At 39.3% G+C, this 20,831-nt stretch overlaps 1 protein-coding gene across 4 annotated transcripts in view; it reads left to right on the plus strand.

The window, feature by feature from the left end:
- Positions 1-20,425, plus strand: part of SPTSSB (serine palmitoyltransferase small subunit B) — a 30,222-nt gene extending 9,797 nt beyond the window's left edge. The window contains exons 2-5 of one of the 4 annotated variants that reach the window (XM_032407288.1): positions 2,299-2,395; positions 11,139-11,263; positions 15,204-15,247; positions 18,871-20,425. In XM_032407288.1, the coding sequence (XP_032263179.1) occupies positions 18,903-19,133 (231 nt within the window). In that variant the 5' untranslated portion in view covers positions 2,299-2,395; positions 11,139-11,263; positions 15,204-15,247; positions 18,871-18,902 and the 3' untranslated portion in view covers positions 19,134-20,425. Of the gene's footprint in view, positions 1-2,298; positions 2,396-11,138; positions 11,264-15,203; positions 15,249-18,870 lie in introns of those variants that run through there. The other 3 variants (XR_004299858.1, XR_004299859.1, XM_032407289.1) reach the window with 3 other exon arrangements.
- The last annotated feature ends 406 nt before the right edge of the window (positions 20,426-20,831 follow it).

Consider the following 20,831-nt stretch of genomic DNA (forward strand, 5'->3'; position numbering starts at 1 on the left):
ACTGATGTCCCCGGAGGTTAAACAGCATCCTGAATATCACTCCAGTTTGCCAATTTCAAAATCCACACTTTTATTACAGCCCCCCAAAATTTAATGAAGCGAATCATTCTCCAGTGGGATATTGAATTCTGTTGTAGAAATAGGATCTCAGATTTGATGAAATCTTAGTAATTTCTTCTTAAAGCCTTCCTGCTGATTGATAGCAACCCTCGGGAGGTGTGGTCCAGTCTCTGCTTGAACAGTTTCCCTAATGGAAATCTCACTACTTCAACTAGGCAATCGCTTTCCCTTTAGATAGCTCTTATTATTTAAAGTTTTCCCTGAGATTCACCTCTGAAAACAATAAATTCCAAACCTTCACCTCCATGACTGCCTGTAACGTCATTTAAAACCTTTCAGATCTTTTAAGACCTCCACGACACGTTTCTCTCCTCAAATCTTCTCTCAACATTGCCCTTGAAAACTTTCCAGACCTGGGAGACCAACCATAAGAGACTCTTCATCTCAGGAAACAAACTGAGGGTTGCTGGAGGGGAGGGGGGTGGGAAGATGGGGTGGCTGGGTGATGGACACTGGGGAGGGTGTGTGCTATGGTGAGCGCTGTGAATTGTGTAAGACTGATGAATCACAGACCTGTACCTCTGAGACAAATAATACATTATATGTTAATTAAAAAAAAAAGAAAAAGAAAACCTTCCAGACTTTTCTCTATTTAGCTTCCTTTGGATGTGCTCTCAACCTGCTGGAGTAACTGTTTTTAACAGCTGGAAGAAGGATGCTAATCAAAGCCAAGGGCTGTAGCCCCCTTTTGTCACCTGTGGCACAGTACTCCTATAAATACAGAAGAATACTGGCACTGTGGTCTGAATGTATCCTCCCAAAATCCATGTTGAATCTGAACCCCCAAAGGGATTAGAAAGAGGTGGGGGTCTTCAGGAGGTGCTTAGGTGATGAAGATGGAGCCCCCTATGAATGGGATTAGTGTTCCTATAAAGAGGCTCCAAAGAGATCTCTTGCCCCTTCCACCACGCGAGGACACAGTAGAGGGTGCCGGCTATGAACCAGGAAGAGGGCCTTCACCAGAAGGATAGTGATGCTGTCACCTTGATCTTGGACTTCTTAGTCTCCAGAACTGCAAGAAATAAATTACTATTGCTTATAAGCTACCCAGTTGGTGGTATTCTGTTATAACAGCCCAAATGGACTGAGACAATTACATCACTTATTTATTTGCCCAACATTTCACAACACTAACGGCTCGTAATGAACTTGAAGTCAAATTAAATTCTTTAGTCTTTTTTACTTGAACTGATCATTGGCCACATTTTCTCCCATCTGACCCTTGGACAGTTAACTTTTTGAATTGAAGAACAAGATTTTATATTTCCTCCTAAGTTTTACCATGCTTGGAACCCTGTAACCTGCTAAGTCTTTTATAACTCCACCCCATAACTTGGGCTTATCTGTAAATTTGATCATGCATAATTTCTATGATTTAATTCAGATGGACAAAAATGCTACCATGGTCAGGACAAAATGCAGACCTGTGGGCCTCACCACTAAAGACCCACTCCCTGACTTGATGCTTTACCAATTACGAAGCACTTGCACAAACATTTCATTTGATTCTTACAACCACCCTGTTAATCAGATACTATTATCATTATATGTGAGGACAAAAATTCAGAAAGACTATCTGACTTGCCTAATGTGACACAGCTAATAAATGTCAAAATAGGAAAAAGCCTTAGGGCTTCTGTTTCCAGTGCCTTTTCAAAAACAGATTTTTAAACAGATTAAAAAAAGATTAACCTAATCTCTTTTTCCTTTTTCTCCCCACCATGGATATCAAAAGAGACTAATTAAAATCAAAAAACATTTTCAAAAAAAAAAAAAAAAAAAACCACAACATTTTCTACAAACAAAATCTCACGTAAAACCCACCATATAAAGCAGATTAAAAGCTGGCTGTTCTGATAGAAATGAGGTGCAAGACCCTTAGCCTTGTCTCTGTCCCACTCGGGGCGTCCCCTCAACCTGCTATAGACGGTAAGGTGGCACCTCATCGTCCCCCAGGGACATTCGGAAGTGACTAAGCCAATGGCATGTTTTCAAACTGTAACTTTCTCTGAAAACAATTTTAAAAATATGGCTAGCTTGCCATACCTTGTTTTTGTAATACATTCTAGAATTTTGTGGGAGATATCCATTTAAGAGAATGCATAATCTTTTACATGGAACAGAATTGTTTTGAAGTTTGAAGGCAACTTTGGGTTAATTCAAACCTTTATTTCACAGATGAAGAAACAGCAACCCAGAGAAGAGGAGTAACCCACACAGGATCATTCCACAGAGGCACAAGGACAAGAACCCGGCTCTGGACCCTCCTCGGCAGGTAAATTCTTCTGATTATATCATGGAGTCTCACTTTTAGAAATCTGACCCTTTTGATGACAAGATGACATCTTCAACAACATGGGTCTTCTGGTTCTCACTTAAGCAACCAACAAACATTATATCCTTGATATTATAATGACATTTAAGATGATACAAAGGAATAAAATGTGGCAATTAGCTTTAGCAATGAGGCCTTGAAACAGCTTAGCTTACAGACATCACAGGCTCCTTTGAAGTGTGTGCAGAAAAAGGTTTATGCAAAATTTGCTAACATCTCAAGGGGTTTCTAGATGTGCACCACCACCGAGTGCTTGGCCCGCAGGTTAAGAACCTCTGACCAAGCCCAGTACGAGTGCCAGGGTCAGGACTGCATAATTCTTATTTATGGGTCTGCTGGTTAAAGGCGTCTTCTGTTTCAGCATGTTCATCTTTTATTTAAATGTAGTGGCATCTTATCTTGGAAGACCTTTGATTCAAGAGAGTACTAAATGTTTTAATAAGTATTTAATTAACTGGATGGGACAAATTGAGAAATATGATAAAATGAAAACATTTTTCTTTCAAAAATGTTAGCAGTGAAAGTGAGGATGATTCGTGCTTATAATAGGACCTTCATTTTCGTTCTGTTTCTTTTATTTTTAAGAAAGTAAGAAAAGGAAGTAAAATGAAAAAAAAAAAAACCTAGATTACCACTAATTGCCTGACCGCTTTGATGAAATCTATGGGAAATGGGGAAAAGAGTAGGGGTGGAGGCAAAAAGAAATAGATTTATCTTCTAAATTGATTGTTTCTTAATCCTTCCCTTTGCCACAATGTTTTAAGAGATTTATGGTTCTGAAATGGTTGGCAAAAATGTCTTCATTTTAAAATAGTTTGGGAAGCTCCTATATTACTTTAAAGTTATTGATAACGAGGCCTGATTTTACTAATTCAAAACCACTCATGGGACACTTAGCATTTGTGCAGCAGTCTCATAGGAGGGCCAGTGTGGCGATAGAAACGACGCTCGGAGTGAGAGAATCCTAGGACCGAATCCCACTGTTGTTTCCGCTTTGGCTTTTGGCAATAAGCAAAGTGCAAAAAGTTAATGCACTTCAGTTTTCTTGTCTTTATTTATTTTTTTAAAGATTTTATTTATTTATCTGACAGAGAGAGAGAGAGATAGTGAGAGCAGGAACACAAGCGGGGGGGCGGGGGGGAGAGGGAGAAGCAAGCTTCCCGCAGAGCAGGGAGCCGGATGTGGGGCTCCATCCCAGGACCCTGGGATCATGACCTGAGCCGAAGGCAGACGCTTAACAACTGAGCCACCCAGGCGCCCCACTGAGCCACCCAGGTGCCCCTAGTTTTCTCGTCTTTAAAATGATGTATTTTTTATCTCCTTGATGACAGCCACACCAGAATTGAATAAACATACTAAAGAAGAATATCTCTAAAAGTGGCCTCTAATTGAATAACAGATAAAGTTCAGATGCCTTGTCTTAAAGATGAGCTCATGCTCCTTTAATCTATACCTGGTATTCATAGCTAAGGCAATGATTAGTAATATTAATAGAGTGTGCAGTGTAAGTAATGTAGTATATAAAACACTATGTAGTAATCATAATAGTTAATATTCATTTAGCTCTTCATATGTATTATTGTAAATACCTTACACTTTTTAATCTTCCCAGAAATCTTATGAATGAAGTTCTGTTATGATTCCTAATTCCCACTTGAGGAAACTGAGTCAGAGCGGTTGAGTCACTTGGCCAGGGTTAAACCCAGATGTGATCCAGGGCCAGAGCTCATCACTACTCACCACACCCAGTCTCTCGGTGAGATTCTCACCCAGCTCCACATTCGGTCACTGTGAAACTTTTGCCCCCAGTTTTTTCATCCTTAAAATAGAAGTCACTTAAGTTAAGCATCTAGCCAGTGCCTGCCACAGTGGTACTTAATAAACGTTTTTTCTGTTCTCTGAAGAGAATTTCACATTATAAAAGTCTGATGTTTTTTCTGTATTTTTTATTTTTTTAAAGATTTTATTTATTTATTTGACAGAGAGAGACACAGCGAGAGAGGGAACACAAGCAGGGGGAGTGGGAGAGGGAGAAGCAGGCTTCCCGCCAAGCAGGGAGCCCAGTGCAGGGCTCGATCCCAGGACCCTGGGATCATGACCTGAGCTGAAGGCAGACACTTAACGACTGAGCCACCCAGGCGCCCCTCATGTTTTTTGGGTTTTTTAAAAAGATTTTATTCATCTATTTGTGAGAGAGAGAGAGAGCGAGCACAAGCAGGGGGAGCTGCAGGCAGAGGGAGAAGCAGGCTCCTCGCTGAGCAAGGAGCCTGATACGGACTAGATCCCAGGACCCTGAGATCATGACCTGAGCCGAACGTAGAGGCTCAACCGACTGAGCCACCCAGGCATCCCAAAATTCTAGTGTTTTTAAAGAGATCTGAATTTGTTTTCTAGGGCTGGTGTAACAAACTATGACAACATGGATGGCTTAAAACAAAACAAATGTATTCTCTGATAGCTCTGGAGGCTAGAAGTCTGAAATCAATGTGTTAGCTGGACCACATTCCCTCCAAAGGCTTTACGGGGAATTTTTCCTCTGCACCTCCTCTGCTGGGATTCATAACTTAATTATAGCTACAAAGACCCTTTTCCCAAATAAGGCCACATTCACAAGGTCCAAGATGTGGACATATCTCTTTGGGATCCACCATTCAACCTACTATGAAATCTTAATTTAAATATGCTTATGTCTTGGGAGATTCCCTCTGGTATTCTTGACCAACAAGCCCACATTTATTCCAAGAGGGAAAAGAACATTTTATCTCACCCAATTTACACCTATAGTTAAATTGGTTATAAAATCTGCCGGCTGAAAATATTTTTCTTAATATACCCAGTTGCCATTAGCCTTCTCACATTTACTTGAAAATCAATAAAATTCTTGGTAAACAAACAATTGTTACCCATTTAAAAGAACAGGCCTCGAGCTTAGCACTTGTCCACTTTTCACTAGAATCATGCAAGGTAGCCATGCACTTGGGAGCAGGTGAAAGAGAATGAAGCCAGTAATAATATGTCTACACAGTTCTTACCAGGAGAATGAAAAATCCACTTGACTAAATGGTCAATGAGACTTTTTTCTTTTAGTATATCATTTAAGTAACTCAATTTTAAGTACAAAATCATAAGATTTAGAGTAATTTAATTGCCTAAAAGCAACAACCTGTTTTGACATAACTCTATAAACACCTGTCTTTCCTTTCCCCCCTCCTCCTCTTACTCCTAAATTCCCTATGCCAGAAACTAGCTGACCTAGAATGCCAACCAACCCCGTAGGGAAATGCCCCCAGATCTGAGGGTTGACAGAGAAAACATCTCAACAATGCTATGTCTATCTCCATGACCCTTGGAGTCAGCCTAGATTTCTAGTCATTTGCCTAAAAGCAATAATAACTGAGACACAGAAGCAGCTCAGTTGAGGGCAGTGAAAAAGCAACAGACCGTATTACTACTGTCACAAAAATCACGCCTATGAGAGTTCAGTGTTGTTGTCACCAAAATAAGAAAAACACTGAACTCATCACTGGAAGCATTCCAAACAGTGTAATAAGAAGTAAAAAACAAACCAGAAGAATGAGAAAGAGGAGGAAGGACAGATAATAAACAAAAACAAAAAAGTTTTATGAGCAAATATTCAATGTTATCAAAAAAATAAATTTGCAAAGAAAACTACTGTTAGGACATACTATTGGAAGTGTCTTGATTGACCAGCTGCCTGCCTATCAAACAGATTTCCATTGACAGAACTCTGGGAGCAAGTGCTCAGCAGGTATGATTGTGACAGATCAGTGTTGCAGTAACTCACCTTCTTCGGCCTCAGATTGTTTCTTAGAAATAAGTTTTCTGTTTCTGAACACATATCAAATATAATGACAATAGATAGGATGAGATAAAGGTTTAATTTTTCATGGTCAGAATTCTAGCTCCTAAGAAAACAGAGTCCTTAGAAACAAACAGTAAGCACATAGTTCCTTTACCGAATTGTGGGTTTGGGGTGCCTGGGTGGCTCAGTTGTTAAGTGTCTGCCTTCAGCTCAGGTCATGGTCCCAGGGTCCTGGGATCAAGCCCCACATCGAGCCCCACATCGGGCTCGCTACTCCGTGGGAAGCCTGCTTCTCCCTCTCCCACTCCCATTGCTTGTGTTCCCTCTCTCGCTGTGTCTCTCTCTGTCAAATAAATAAAATCTTAAAAAAAAAAAAAATTGTGGGTTTGATGGCCAAGAGCTGGGGAAGAAAACACAAAGCAGAACTGTTATGATGTGCATGGAATACAGTTGCCTAGAAAGGGCTCTGTAATGACAGTAGAAAAGTTTCGGCCAGACAATTTAACCACTTTTCCACTCTTACTTCTTTTTAAGTGCTCTGGGTACCAGAGTCTTATAAACCCCATTTTTCACATCACTGTCAAAACCAAATAAGCATATCATAGAATTTACAATTCCCCCAAGTACTGTATGTATTCTGTATACTGACTTTCACTGATGCCAGGAATACACGTAAACATGTCATCCCTCCTCTCAGAAGGTTATTTGTAGTTTGGCAGTTCCTGATTTTCCTCTTGTATCCTAAAAGTCAAGAGAAAGGGAACCCCACTGGGACCTCAGAATTATTATTTGAAGACATTTGGGGTTATTTATTTACTCAGCTTTGGATGGTACATCTATGTAATTTTGCTCAGCTAGTCATGCCCCACTACAAATTGAGAATCTCAATGACTTTTAATAACAAAAAATATATATTGTTCAGACTGTTTTATTTAAGATTTCATTTATTTATTTAAGAGAGAGAGAGCAAGCACGAGTAGGGGGAGGGGAAAAGGAGAGGGAGAAGTAGACTCTGCGCTGAGCAGGGAGCCCAATGTGGAGCTCGATCCCAGGACCGTGAGATTCGGACCTGAGCCAAAGGCAGATGCTTAACGACTGAGCCACCCAGGTGCCCCGGTTTCTTCTTCTTTAATAAAATAGTAATAAAGACTCTTAATCTCAGGAAACAAACTGAGGGTTGCTGGAGTGGTGGGGGGTGGGAGGGATGGGGTGGCTGGGTGATGGACATTGGGGAGGGTATGTGCTATGGTGAGCGCTGTGAATTGTGTAAGACTGTTGAATCACAGACCTGTACCCCTGAAACAAATAATACATTATATGTTAATAAAAAATTTTTAAAAAATAGTAATAAAGAGGTTCATCCTAAGAAATGACATTCTAGCTAAAAGCTTGGCTCAGAAATTCTACTCTCCACTCCAGTTTGGGCAGAAATAAACAGGGGAACTTGGCTCTTTTCTATATGAGTAAATGAAAGGACACCAGGAACAACACAAAATATATCATCCCACTTGTTACAAATTTCTCTTCCTATTCATAACATCTACTCAACACGAATGTACTTACTGCTCTTTTTTAGTTTCAAAATATTTATCTTCTTTTTGATAGCTACACAACATAGAGACTGATCTAATGTGAACTTAGTATTTCTTAAACTATTATGAAATTTTCTGTTAAAGTCAAATTCCAAATTTTCTTTCCTGGGCAGAAGTCTTTAATTCATAAATCCCTCTGGAATCTGTCAGAATATGCCAAACAATAAGGATTACTTTGAAATTACAGTTATTCAACACATGCCATGTTGCCCAGCAGTCTCAATAAATAATTGGGCTGGAAATACATGTTTTCTCTTGTTCTGCTTTTGTTAGTGTCAATGACAATTGGAGGCAATCAGGTCAGTTCAGATAGCCACAAAGACACTCTGCTCTTGCATATAATTCAAACCAACACTGTACCAACAACAACTTGGCTAAATTGTTGGTGAGAGTTTTTCCTTTTAGTACATTATTTCAGTAACTCATTTCTAAGTACAGGATTAGACAATTTAGAGTAACTTAGTTGCCCAAAGCAGTAACATGCTTTGACTTACAATTGTTTGTTTCTTCCTCTCCGAGGAGCCTAGAATTATTCAAATCCATCACTTCTCGTCTGACTGCTAATATTAACCTGGGTATCAGCATGAGGCATTGGTTGCCAAAGGATGGCTGGAGAGTATTCTAAGATGTACGGAAATTCACAGGAAAATGTGAAGCAAGGATGGAACTTTCTGTGAGGCACAAAAAAACACTGGAGTCATCCACAGAAAACTTAGAGCAAGATATCTGGAAAGTGGGAAACCAATAAACTGCTATTATGCCTGATTCTGACATAGACACAATATGAAGTTTTGCCATTAATCATAGGAACTTTGTATCTTTGTGAATCAAACTGTGTTCACGTAAAGCAGCAACTTGCAATTAGGTCCCCAAGACAAGAACTATTACGTAAGGTTGCGCAGGGCACAGCTCACACAAAGGTATGTGGTTGCCCTGCCCAAGACACATTTGAAAATGTGCTTAGAGATTGCAATGCCTTTCAAGTAGTGGTTTGTGGTAATCGCTATATACACGTGTTGTTTTATTTTTTCAAAAACATTACTAGACAATTCAACTAGCGAACACAAATAAGGGTTGAGGGTTTTTTTCCTATAAAATATACACAGCACTCCGTTATAGGTAACCGTTATTTGACAAAGACTCTTTGACTCTATTAACTTAGGAAAAATCTTGCAGTTTAAAGTTGTACCAATCCACAAGAAACAACAACAAACACTACTAGGACCATGACTATGACTTCTAAAGAGCTCACAACCTACCCCTACATTCCCTACCGCATCACTGAGACACTTGGAGGCAGTTATGATTATCTTCATTTTACATAAAGAGGCTGGGACCCAGAAGATTTTGGAACTTATTCAGGAATATGAAGCAAAATGCATGAATGGATGAATGAATAGAAAAGAGTAAGCTACAATACAATTAAGGTCTCCAGATGTTCCCATCCTGGGATTTTTCTCTATTAGAACAATTTTTCTACCTACCAATCTTAAATTATTACTCACCTAGAGTAAGCACTTGTAAAAGCCATTTTAATGGGCTTTAAAACCACTTCACAAGTGTTTGTTTTTTTATTCCCCACAGAGTCCATGAACTTTAAACAGTATGAGAAAAAAAAAAAGCATGTGTTACATTGAAAAAAATTTAGTACCAGCTTCTTTCCTTCCTACAAAAAGACAGATTGTACTGAATTTGCAAAAAACAATCTGCCTAAAACTCATTGCCTGAAAGCAGACAATGAGAATTCATAAGTACCTTTTATGTAGCCCACACTGTGCCATGGAAATATTAAATAAGTACAAGTGTGTTCCCTGCCCTCACCCCACTTACAGTTCAGTCAGCCAGCCAGCCAGCTAGCCAACCAGCTCACCAGCCAGCATGCAAGTATCCCACATTCCAGGCACTGGGGATAAAGAGATGACTGGGGCATATTCCCAGTTCTCAAAGACCTCCTAGTCTAGTGAAGAAACTTTACATGGCTAATTATAATACGGTATAAGTGCTGAAACGTTGTTCCAATTAAAACACATAAACAAAAGCAATATATTTTCCTCAGGAAGGGTAGTTTCCTGAAAATGTTTCGTAGAAGAGAGAAGATAGGAGCTAGGTCTTGAAAGTGAACAGGATTTTATCTAGAAGAGAAAGGGCACAGGAACATTTCTAGAAAAAAAAAAAAAGATGAACAAAAGCATGGAAGCTTAAGAGTGAATGGAATTTAGCGGGAGAGTTCAGAGATGCTGCTGGAGAGGGAGAAAAATGAAATCGTGAGGGGCCTTAAAAGGAATATTTCATATCATAGGAAATGGAGAGCCATTGAAGGGTTTCAAGCAAAGAAATGAATCTGTGATTTTAGGAAGTTAATTCCAGCATCAGGATGGAAGATTGTAAGGTGAAAGGAGATAAGTTTGTAGGCTATTTCATTAGTCCAAGCAAGATATGGAGAGAATCCACAGCACTGCCCAATAAAATTTGCTGCCATAACAGAAATGTTCTGTATCCATGCTGTCCAATATGGTAGCCATGAGCTGCACGTGGCTACTGAGCACTAAATATTTAAATTGCCCCATGTGACTAGTGGCTGCCATATTGGCCAGTGCAGAGGCATCTTAGAGAAGCTGGCACTTGAGTTAAGCCTTAAAGCAGGGTGTTTCCAACTGTAGGTTATAATTGGTGTAGCTCACAACTGGGATATTTTTTAATGACCAAAGAGAATAACATAGAATGCAGTAGAATTAAATCAAAAAGAACAGAATAGAAAAGAAAGTAGCATGCACTGTAGAGTAATACTGTGAGAGATGTTTGTTTCAGTTATAGAGCTATGTGTGTGTGTGTGTGTGTGTGTACTCTGGATCACAATGCAAATGTACTTTCCCTCTCTATTCTGTTTAAAAATGTTTGAAAGCCATTCCTTTATGAAAGGGTATTATTTAACTATGTTCAGAGTTATTAGCAAGATGTTCCCAGAAGAGCAGAGTTTAGTTCATTGGAGTTTAGAATAGGGATAACTCTGGACCTTTCAAGACTTTCCTAATTATTATTTTGCTTTCAAAAAATTAATAGACTTTATTGTTTAGAACAGCTTTAGACTTACAGAAAAATTGAGAAGATAGTACAGAGAGTTTCCACATACCCTGCACTCAGTTTCTCCTATTAAGACCTTACATTAGTATTACAATTAATGAGCCAATGTTGATATGCTATTAAGTAAAGCCAATACTTTACTCATATTTCCTTTGCTTTTACCTAATATCCTTTTTTTCTATTCCAGGATTCCATCCAGGATAACACATTACATCTAGTTGTCATGTTTCCATTGGCTCCTTTGAGCTGTGACAGGTTTTCACATTTTGCTTGCTTCTGATGACCTTGAGAGTTTTAAAGAGTACTGATCAGGTATTTTGCAGGATGCTGCACTGTTGGAATTTTGTCTGATGTTTTTTCTCATGATTACACTGAGGTTGTGGGTTATTTAGGGGAAGACCACAGAGGTAAAATGCCATTTTCATGCCATGATATCATGGATACATACCATCAACATCATTTATCGCTATTGATCTTGGCCTTGATCCACTGGCTGAGGTAGTGCTAATCAGTCTTCTCCACTTTAAATTTACTTTTTTATCCCCCTTGTCAAACAGTACTCTTTGGGAGGAAATCACTCTGCTCCTTTTAAAAATGAATTACTTAGGGACCCCTGGGTGACTCAGTCAGTTAAGTGTCTGCCTTCGGCTCAGGTCATGATCCCAGGGTCCTGGGATCTAGTCCCACATCAGGCTCCTTGCTCAGCAGGGAGCCTGCTTCTCCCTCTGCCTGCTGCTTCCCCTGTTTGTGCTCTCTCACTCTGACAAATAAATAAATAACATCTTTAAGAAAAATAAAAATGAATTACTTAATCAAAGGGAGGCTTGAACCTGAGTAAAAAGTACTGACTTCTTTCCAAAGAAAGCTACTTCTGAGTACAGACACGGTCTCTTTTTAGATACAGCATCTCTCTCTGCAGCAGGCAGGACACTTTTTTCACATCTCAGATTTTCAGGTTCCAAATATGAAGCGTGCACACACACACACACACACACACACACGGAAAAGCTAAGTGACTGACGCAAAGTTCTAAATAAGTTGGAAAGGAATTAACTCAAAATCATTGCAGATCTTTCTGACTTTTCTCCTCAGCCCCAGATTCTGACATTTTAGAAGTAAATTTAACCCAAAATTTAACCCAAAACCCAACATGTGTTAGGGTTTTTTTCCCCACAAGAGGGAAGATTCATTTTTAGCTAATGTTTAGAAAGGGAGATCCCACACTGAGAAAATCCGGTAATTTGGAGTACCTTCTTTAGGTGGAGGAGGGCTGCAAGATCAAGCCTCTGCAATGTCCACAAAGTCAATTCCAGCCTGCCAAACCACCTGTTGCTTCCCCCTCATTGCAGTTGCCTAACCTCCTGCCACTCCTGTTCTCATGGACAGAAAACAACAACACAGAACTTCCTGAGCAAGCCCAGCCTCTCTTTTTCATTCCTTCCCTGCACGTTCCCTTCGCAATGCTCTCGTTTCATGACTCATACACATGGGTCCATGGGAACACATGGGGTTTTCTTGTTGCTCTATGTATTCTTTCTTGTCCATACAGACCAGAACAAAGTCCTGCCCCTGAGTAATGTGGGTCATAAGTCCCAGGTCCTCTCCATTCATTCTGGGAGAAGAGGTGCAACTTTATCTCCTTCCTCACTGTACACAAATCGAGTGAGGGGGAAAAAAATCATCACCTGTTGATAAAAGGGCAGTGACATTCAGAAATAAAAAATAGTCACTTACTCTCCAATCAGTTATAAGATAACTTCTTAGGGGACTTCCAAGCCCTTACTATTTTCCAGGGCCCCAGTGTCCTTGTTCATTCGCTGGATTCCCTTCAGGATTCAGTCTCTTCCTGAGTCTCCCAGGACTCTAATAATCCTTCTCCCACTTCCTCCCCTCTGCTTGGTAAAACTCTGCTTTACCAAGTTGGGTCAAGCCATGGGTAAAGCCAATTATCAGAGTTTCTCCAATAATAATAACAAAACAATTTATTATTTTGCATACCGTAGCATGGGTAAAGCCATGCTAAGATGTGCATCACTAACAAGAACCTTAATTTTTGCTAGTTCCCAGTAACATTTGCAATAAATAGGCATCCAGATCCTCATTTGGTCAGAGGAGCATCTGAAGGGTAGGAATTCAGGAAAGAGTCTGGGGAAACAGAGGGTAGGGGCTGAGGTCTTCCAGATATCCTACACACCTGAGTCCATTGTCCTTGCTCAACTTTAAGTCTTTTAAGACCACAGAAAACCTTCACTGGAATTTTCACTTCATTCATCCAGTGTCAACTGCCAAGATACCGGGTGTTCTCTACCTGGTCCAGTCACTTCAATTTGGTTTGACAAACCAATTTCAATGTCAACCAATTTAATATCAATTTGATTTCAGCCCCATAGACTTGGTCCTTTTCTTTAAAATGAGTAATTTGGTCTAGGGGAACTCTACAGTCCATCCAGTCATTAACCTTCTGATTTTCACTTTAGCTACCTGTTATATATGGTAAATATTATCTCTAATGTAGATTGGTGGAATATACTCAGTTGAATTATAATCCTCAAGGGCAATGATGACTGTCACCATAGAATCTCCAGTTTCTAGTGCAATTACCAGCATGTCAATAATTATTTTCAGTAAATAAAAGGAAGGGTGGGAGGGAAGAAGGGAAGGCTTTCTCCAGTTAGATTCTATCTTCCTATCTATGTCCTTCCTCCATATGCAAATCTTTGAATTGATGTTTTGCTTGCATTTCTGCTAATCCTTCCAGCAACCCTAAACAGTAGGGATTATTGTCTCCATTTTACAGGTGAGGAAATTGAGACCCAGAACAATTAAGTAACTGGACCAAGGTCACACAGCCAGTATGTGGAGGAGTCAGGACTTGAACCAACATCTATCTTTATTCCCAAACCCATACTCTGCATTATGCAAATGCAAAAAAAAGCACTTTTCAAACTATAGGAGATCCTTTGAAAATATAAATTCTTTTGTTGTTATTATTACTAGAGAAACTCTGATAAATCAAATCCATTAGGCACCTTAGAATGTGGTCCTACACTGGTCCTCATGTTTTTTAAAACAATGGCCCAGAGAAAGCCTTTCCTTAGGCTTCACAGTCCATTTCTCCAGGTAAAGCTGCTGCCCTTTGCTTTACCCCCTACTTCTTACCTGGAGCTTCAATTGCTTTTTGTTCCACAGGGGCTCCCAGCCCTCCCAGTTCACCCAAGGGTGTACCCATCACTCAGCTTCAGCTGTCAGTCATACCCATCTAGGCCCCCGAAGACATATCACTATCTGCTTAAGCAATGACGCCCCTAAACAAAAGCACAACTTCCTTAAAGATCTAGGAAGGGTTTAAAAATCATCAAGTTTAGAGGGAAGTTTTTTTTTTTGAAGGCAACAAACTACTGCCTCCCTCATTTCCATGTATGGAAATCACCTTTCAAAAGCACACAACTAAAAACAAGGAGATGTGTTGTGTGCTTGAGTAAAGTTACCATTTTAAGTCCTTTGTTTAGCTTTGCCGGGATAGGGCATTAGGTCTTTAAGGAAGTGGGCAAACGAATTCCACATTTCATTGTGAGAAATTAAGACGTTAAGATGTTTGCTCTCATCCAGTTCTAAGTTACCTATGGGTAATTCCTTTCATGGCATTTCTACCATCTTGTTTCCCCAAATTCAGCCTAGTCTCCTAGTTTCCTTCTTAGCATCTTTCCATGTCCTATCCCCGTGGTGTTCAGTCCTGACCTGACGTGTTTGTTACATGGTCCAGCGTGCTGCCTATAAGAGTATCTCCTGTCTACACTGCCATTTTGGGGACAGATTCCTTCTGAAGCCATCACTGTTCAGAAGAAATCACACAGTAGTACTCAAATTGCATTTTTTAATGTATGAGTGAATTCTTCTACCCACATTACTCATCTTAAATACTTTTTTTTTTAATCTTGGATGTATTCCCATAGGAAATTTTAAAATGGGCTCAAAAGGAAGTAGAAATATATTACCTAAGCAAATCTAGAAACTAAATATAGTGTTTTTCTAACAATAGATTGTAACAGATGGTTTACCAATAATAACCAACTCTCTCTTCTCACCTTTTCTTTTTTTTTAATGTTTTATAAAACACTATCCTCTTTTATTCCGTAAAAATGCACGTAGGTTCTAGAATGTACTATAATTCTATTTCCTTTTTTTCCCGGCTGCATTAGTAATTTTTTTTTAACTAAAGTGTAGTTGACATGCAATCTTATATTACTTTCAGGTGTACAACACAGTGATTCAACACACTCACCAGTGCTCAGCACGGTAAGTGTAGTCACCATACAAAGTTACTACAGTTATTATTGACGATATTTCTTATGCTGTACTTTTCTGCCCCGTGACTAATTTGTATAGTTACCTTTCCAGCTAAGGAACAAATAAACCATCTTTAAAATTGCTTTTCATCAATAAGGGGAAAAAAGAATCAAAGTGAGGAGAGAAATCAATGCCTTTTGTTGACTTTTAGGCTTCAGGAGACAGAAGTGAGATGGGGTGGTACAAGCATTTTCACATGTCCTAGCTGGCTCCTGAGAGAACTGGGAAGTGACACAGGGGCCTGGGAAGTGACACAGGGGCCGGGAAAACTGGCAAGAAAAACTTTTAAAACCTTGATTCTTTAAATTGTTAGCAGTATACGTCAAAGTCTTACCAGGTATCCCCCTCTGGTGAATGCACGTTGGTGTGCTTCAGATCTACTGTTTGTCTGTTTGATTGATTGGTTTTTACGGTTGAAAACAATGAACATTGACTGTCTCACGGTTTCTGTGGCTCAGGAATCTGGGCACAACTTAGCTGCGTGCCTCTGGCTCACGGTCTCTCACAAGACTGCAGTCGAGGTGGCCATCGGGGCTGCTCAAGCAAGAAATTTAATTTTAGAAGAGAAATCTATACCCCACATTGGGGTAGAGACTACTAAAAAAGAAAAAAGATAAAAATAGAAGAGAAAGCTATGGCCAGGCAATTTGTTGTGTGTATTTTTAAAAGCTAAAGTGTATAGAGAAAAAGTCAATGATATTTCTAAATGAGTCATTTATCTCATTTATGAAAGTGAAAAGAGTATTAAGAATATTTTAAGTAGATTTTCGGTAGGAGGTTGATTCTGAATGAGTAACACCCTTGGGACAGCAGAGGTATAGATTTTCTGAAATGACTGGTCTTGAAAATCCTTTCATCTTGGCTTTAGAATGCAGAGAAGGCCACGTGTCCATATGAGCTTAATGCCTTATTGTCTCAAACCCACCACAGCCCCCCTCACTCATAGGATAAAGACAAAATACTTAGCTTATCCAAGTAGGCCCTGTTGTGCTTGGCCTAACTCTGGCCACCCCCTTCTCTTCAGTTTTCTCCTACTCCCACTCTCCATCCCCAGGTGTCTACGGCTCTGTTCCCTGACCCCCGCAAACATCTGTCAAACCTCTTCCCACCTCTGACTTTTGCACAAACATAAGTTGATCCCTCTCTTGGCCATTCTCCCCACCTGACTACCCATGTTATCTGTATGACTTATAGTCATCCTTTGGATCTTATCCCAAGCATCTCTTCCTCCAAGACTTGCTAAGACTGGATCGGGTTTCCCATAGCCTCTCATATGCTGCTCTTTTCGTTAAGGGCATAATGTAGTTGATATACATATTTGTGTATACCACTTGATTGCTACCTTTCTCCTCAACTGGATGAAGCTTCCTAAGGGGAGGGTCTGTGCCTGTCTGAGCCATCGGTCTCCCACCTTTGCCTAGTACAGCCTGGACGTGATACCTGATGAATGTTTTCTCACACTCCCGAACAGTTACCCAGTGTCACCCTGAACCATATCTAGGTAATGAAGAGGAAGCAAATATGGGTAGCCGTAAATGAGATCTTTAAACAAGTAAGTTTAGTTTGAAATATACAGTTGTCTAGCAGGACAGCCTAAAAGCTCAAATAGTGATACCTCCTAATTTTCTCCATTTTGGCCTATCAGTGGAAAATGTGGGTTGCTTGGATAATATTGCTCACTGAAATGACCACTTTTGTCATTCATTTCCTCTGAGACCAAACTCTATTGGCCTTTGCTCTTTCTCTGCAGCCAGAGCTAGGAATGAAAAAGAATGTTGGAAGTGACTTCTTAACCAAGGTCCACCGACCAGGACAAGGCATTTCAATCCAATTACTTAGTTCCCGCTCTGGCTTCTAGGACAGATGGGAGGCTGACTTTTCTTTTCATAAGAAAGCACAATGACTTCAGTTTGTACCATCTACTTGTTTGGATTATCCTGGCCATTATTACAGATAATCGCAACAAAGACTTTGTATTTTGAGTTTTTGTGGAAATTACCCTCATCAGAAATAGTTACTTATCAAAGCCAAGCTGTTGAAAGTCAACAGTAGCTAACCATATCCTACTTAGGTTGGGACTATGAGTGATCTATAATTATTTTTTTTTAAGTTGGTTACTCTTCATCCATTCACTCATTCATTCAGCACATATTTACTTATGACCATCTTTGTGGCGGGCTTTAGGATCATGAAAGTCTCCCCATAGCCTGAGGAGTCCTTAGTCTTATGGAGCAAAAACATCTTATTTTACTCAAAGAGAATCAAAGAAAAGAGAGACGTGTTTAGGTCAGAAGGTAGAAATTATCTTCAAAAACTTTAACTGTGATTTGAATAGTAAATGTAAGCAAAGTGGACTTAGATGATGTGGCACCATTATATTCTTAGGAATAAGCAGAAGAGGCACAAGGGTCAGCTTATATTCCCATAGTGTCTATGGGAGTTTACAGAATCTTCCCAAGAATCTTTTTAAGAAATAATAGATGCCCTTCTTTCTAGGAAGTTTTACATGCATGTGGTTGTAAGTGTGATCCTATCTAGGGACCAACAAAACATTTTTATATGGTTTTCATAATTTCTTTACCCAAAAACCAAATGATCACCCAACTTTGGGCTTCCATGTGCTTTGGAGGTCCCCAAGACCGCCCACATAGTCAGTGAATCACTAGAAAGACTCACAAAACTCAATATATGTTTATACTTACAGCTAGGGACTATTACAGTGAAAGGATGTACAACAGGATCAGCAAGGAAGAAAGATACAGGTGGAATTGGAAAACATCTCCTTACAGGCTTCCGATGCTCTCTGCCTCCCATGAGTGGACAGACCAAGTGTGCTTCTTTCTCCACTAGCAAAAAGTGCAGTGATACATATGCAATACTTCTGCCCAGAGAAGCTCATTAGAGACTCGGCACCAGGGTTTTAATTGGGGCTGGTTCTGTGGACATCCTTTGTCTAACAATTATTAAAATTCAGACTTCCAGAATAAAGCAGGTGTTCACCGAAAATTACAGTGTTTGCACAGTTTAGGCATAGCGAATCATCCTTATCCATTAGGGAATAGAGAGAACATTCCGAAAGCAAGTTCCCAGGTGCCGGCCAAGGGCCAAAAACTTGCAAGCAGACCCTTGTAAATATAGCAGCCTCAGGCTTGCTGTATTAACTCTTTTCTGCACACCATTCTTTAAATCTTCTTCCAGAATACGTGTTGTAGGAAATAGAATATTCACACTTCTCACTCTTTGCATACATAGCTAAAGAAAATGTGGTTAGCCTTGATTTTTAGGTATTTTCACTAGATTATCCACTAGCAATTATCATTTTTAGATAACTATTACTATTATTAATAATATTGCTGCCATTAATCCTGGTAGTAATTATTATCCATAGTGGCAATATTATGAGCTCCTATGATTAATATACTGGGAATTATTTCTAATATAATATTCATATAAATAATCCATCCAATGATCACTGACATTCTTTTAAAGGTTTTAACATGCTAAGATCATGAAAATCTAAGGAGATTCTGTGTTTGGTTCCTCATTTTATTTTTCTTCTAATCTGTTAACAGGACAGACTTTCTGCAGCTTGAAGGAGCCAACAATGGATTTCAAGCGTGTGAAGGACTATTTCTCCTGGCTCTACTATCAATACCAAATCATTAGCTGCTGTGCTGTCTTGGAGCCCTGGGAGCAATCCATGTTCAATACCATCTTACTGACCATTTTTGCTATGGTGGTGTATACCGCCTATGTTTTTATCCCAATCCACATTCGTCTGGCTTGGGAATTTTTCTCCAAAATGTGTGGCTATCACAGTACAATTTCTAATTGATCCTGTTTGCATTCTGTGAATCAGCTTTGCCTATGTATATGTTGCTTACAACTTACCAGTTTACGTGAATATGTGTCTTCTTTCATTGTCTGATCTGAAAAACTCTCTTGTCTATGCACTCTTATATCTTGCCTGCAGTGTGGGATAGATGTCTTTTAGGTTTTTTTGTACATGCTACATGGTGCATCAGTCCATATAATGCATACACCTTGCCTCACGTACCAACCATATTCTTTCAACTTAAATCTACAACTTTAGATTTTTTTTTTAATCAGGAAATTTCATATAAAATTTTTCTGAAAAGTAGGCTCATAAGAGACCTACCAGAATCATGTTTAAAATGGTCCCTTGATATTTATTCTGTACTAAAGGGTATATTTTAAAAAAAAAAATTTATTCATAAGCTCCTGTCAAGAGTATCCTATCCTTGTTTACACATATAAAAAGATGTGAATAAATTATATGGGCCCCCTAAAGTCTTATTTTCTAGCAAACTGCTGATACCTAAAATTCTTTTACTTCAAGTGCAAAAGAATAGGCGGGAGGCAATTATCTCTTTTCAGAATGGTTCATGAATGATTTCAAACGCCTCTAAAAGTCTGGCTTTATAAGAGTTTAAAATCAACAATGTTGATTTTAGATAACCCAGTAAGTATTATAATACAAAAAATATTAAGTGTAAGGAACAAAATATAATCAAAGTAAATTCAGATATCATGACTTGTGATGCTGCCTTGCCTTGCATGATGCCGGGGGGGAAAAAGAGAAAAGAAATTGCTTTCTTTCTGTGATTTCACTCAGTAGAGGAGGGTGGGGGGAAGCACGTATTGGGCTACAGGAAGGAAAGCTAATAAATAGGCTGGAAGTAATATTCTACCAGCAGGAACTCGACAGCTCCAGTTAAATGCTTTGGTACAGTGGCTCTTTTGCAGAGCAAAAACAAGATTTATTAAATTTCCTTCAAAGTGTTTATCTTAAAACAAATATAAGTTTTTAATTGTACTGCTGAATCAAATGTGAATGCCAAAGACCAAACCTTACAGTTTGTCTTTCTTTTCAATAAATAGTAAGGTTCGTAATTCTGAGGGTCAAAATGTAAATAGTTTTTGGACAGTATTTGCACCCATGTTTGTGTTATGGAAAAAACATTTCCAAGGAAGGCTAGAGAGAAAGATGTTTGGCCTGCCAAATTAACATGCATGTTTGTTAAAAAAACAAAACAAAACCAAAAACACGTGTTTTGAAGATAAACCAGATCTGAACCTGGACTTGTTGATTTTTGCAAAATAAACTTAGGCTTAATTTTGTAAATAAGACAGTCACCCCCAGATTTGCTTTTTCCTCATATTGCACCAACTATCTAGGTGCTTCCATCCACACTTGTCCCCAGACTTGTCTTTTTTTTTTTTATATAAGATTTTATTTATTTCTTTATCAGAGAGAGAGACAGCAAGACAGGGAACACAAGCATGGGGAGCGGGAGAGGTAGAAGCAGGCTTTCTGCGGAGCAGGGAGCCTGATGTGGGGCTCGATCCCAGGACCCTGGGATCATGACCTGAGCCGAAGGCAGACGCTTAACGACTGAGCCACCCAGATGCCCCTAAACTTATCTTTTCTTATAATCCATTGGGGCAACTGATCTTAAAACAGCGGGGTAAAATGAACATTTATTAAGGGTCTTCTCCATAGTGAACCCAT

This window comes from Phoca vitulina, unplaced genomic scaffold (genome assembly GCF_004348235.1).
Source record: "Phoca vitulina isolate PV1807 unplaced genomic scaffold, GSC_HSeal_1.0 scaffold8, whole genome shotgun sequence".
NCBI classification, from domain to species: Eukaryota; Metazoa; Chordata; class Mammalia; order Carnivora; family Phocidae; genus Phoca; species Phoca vitulina.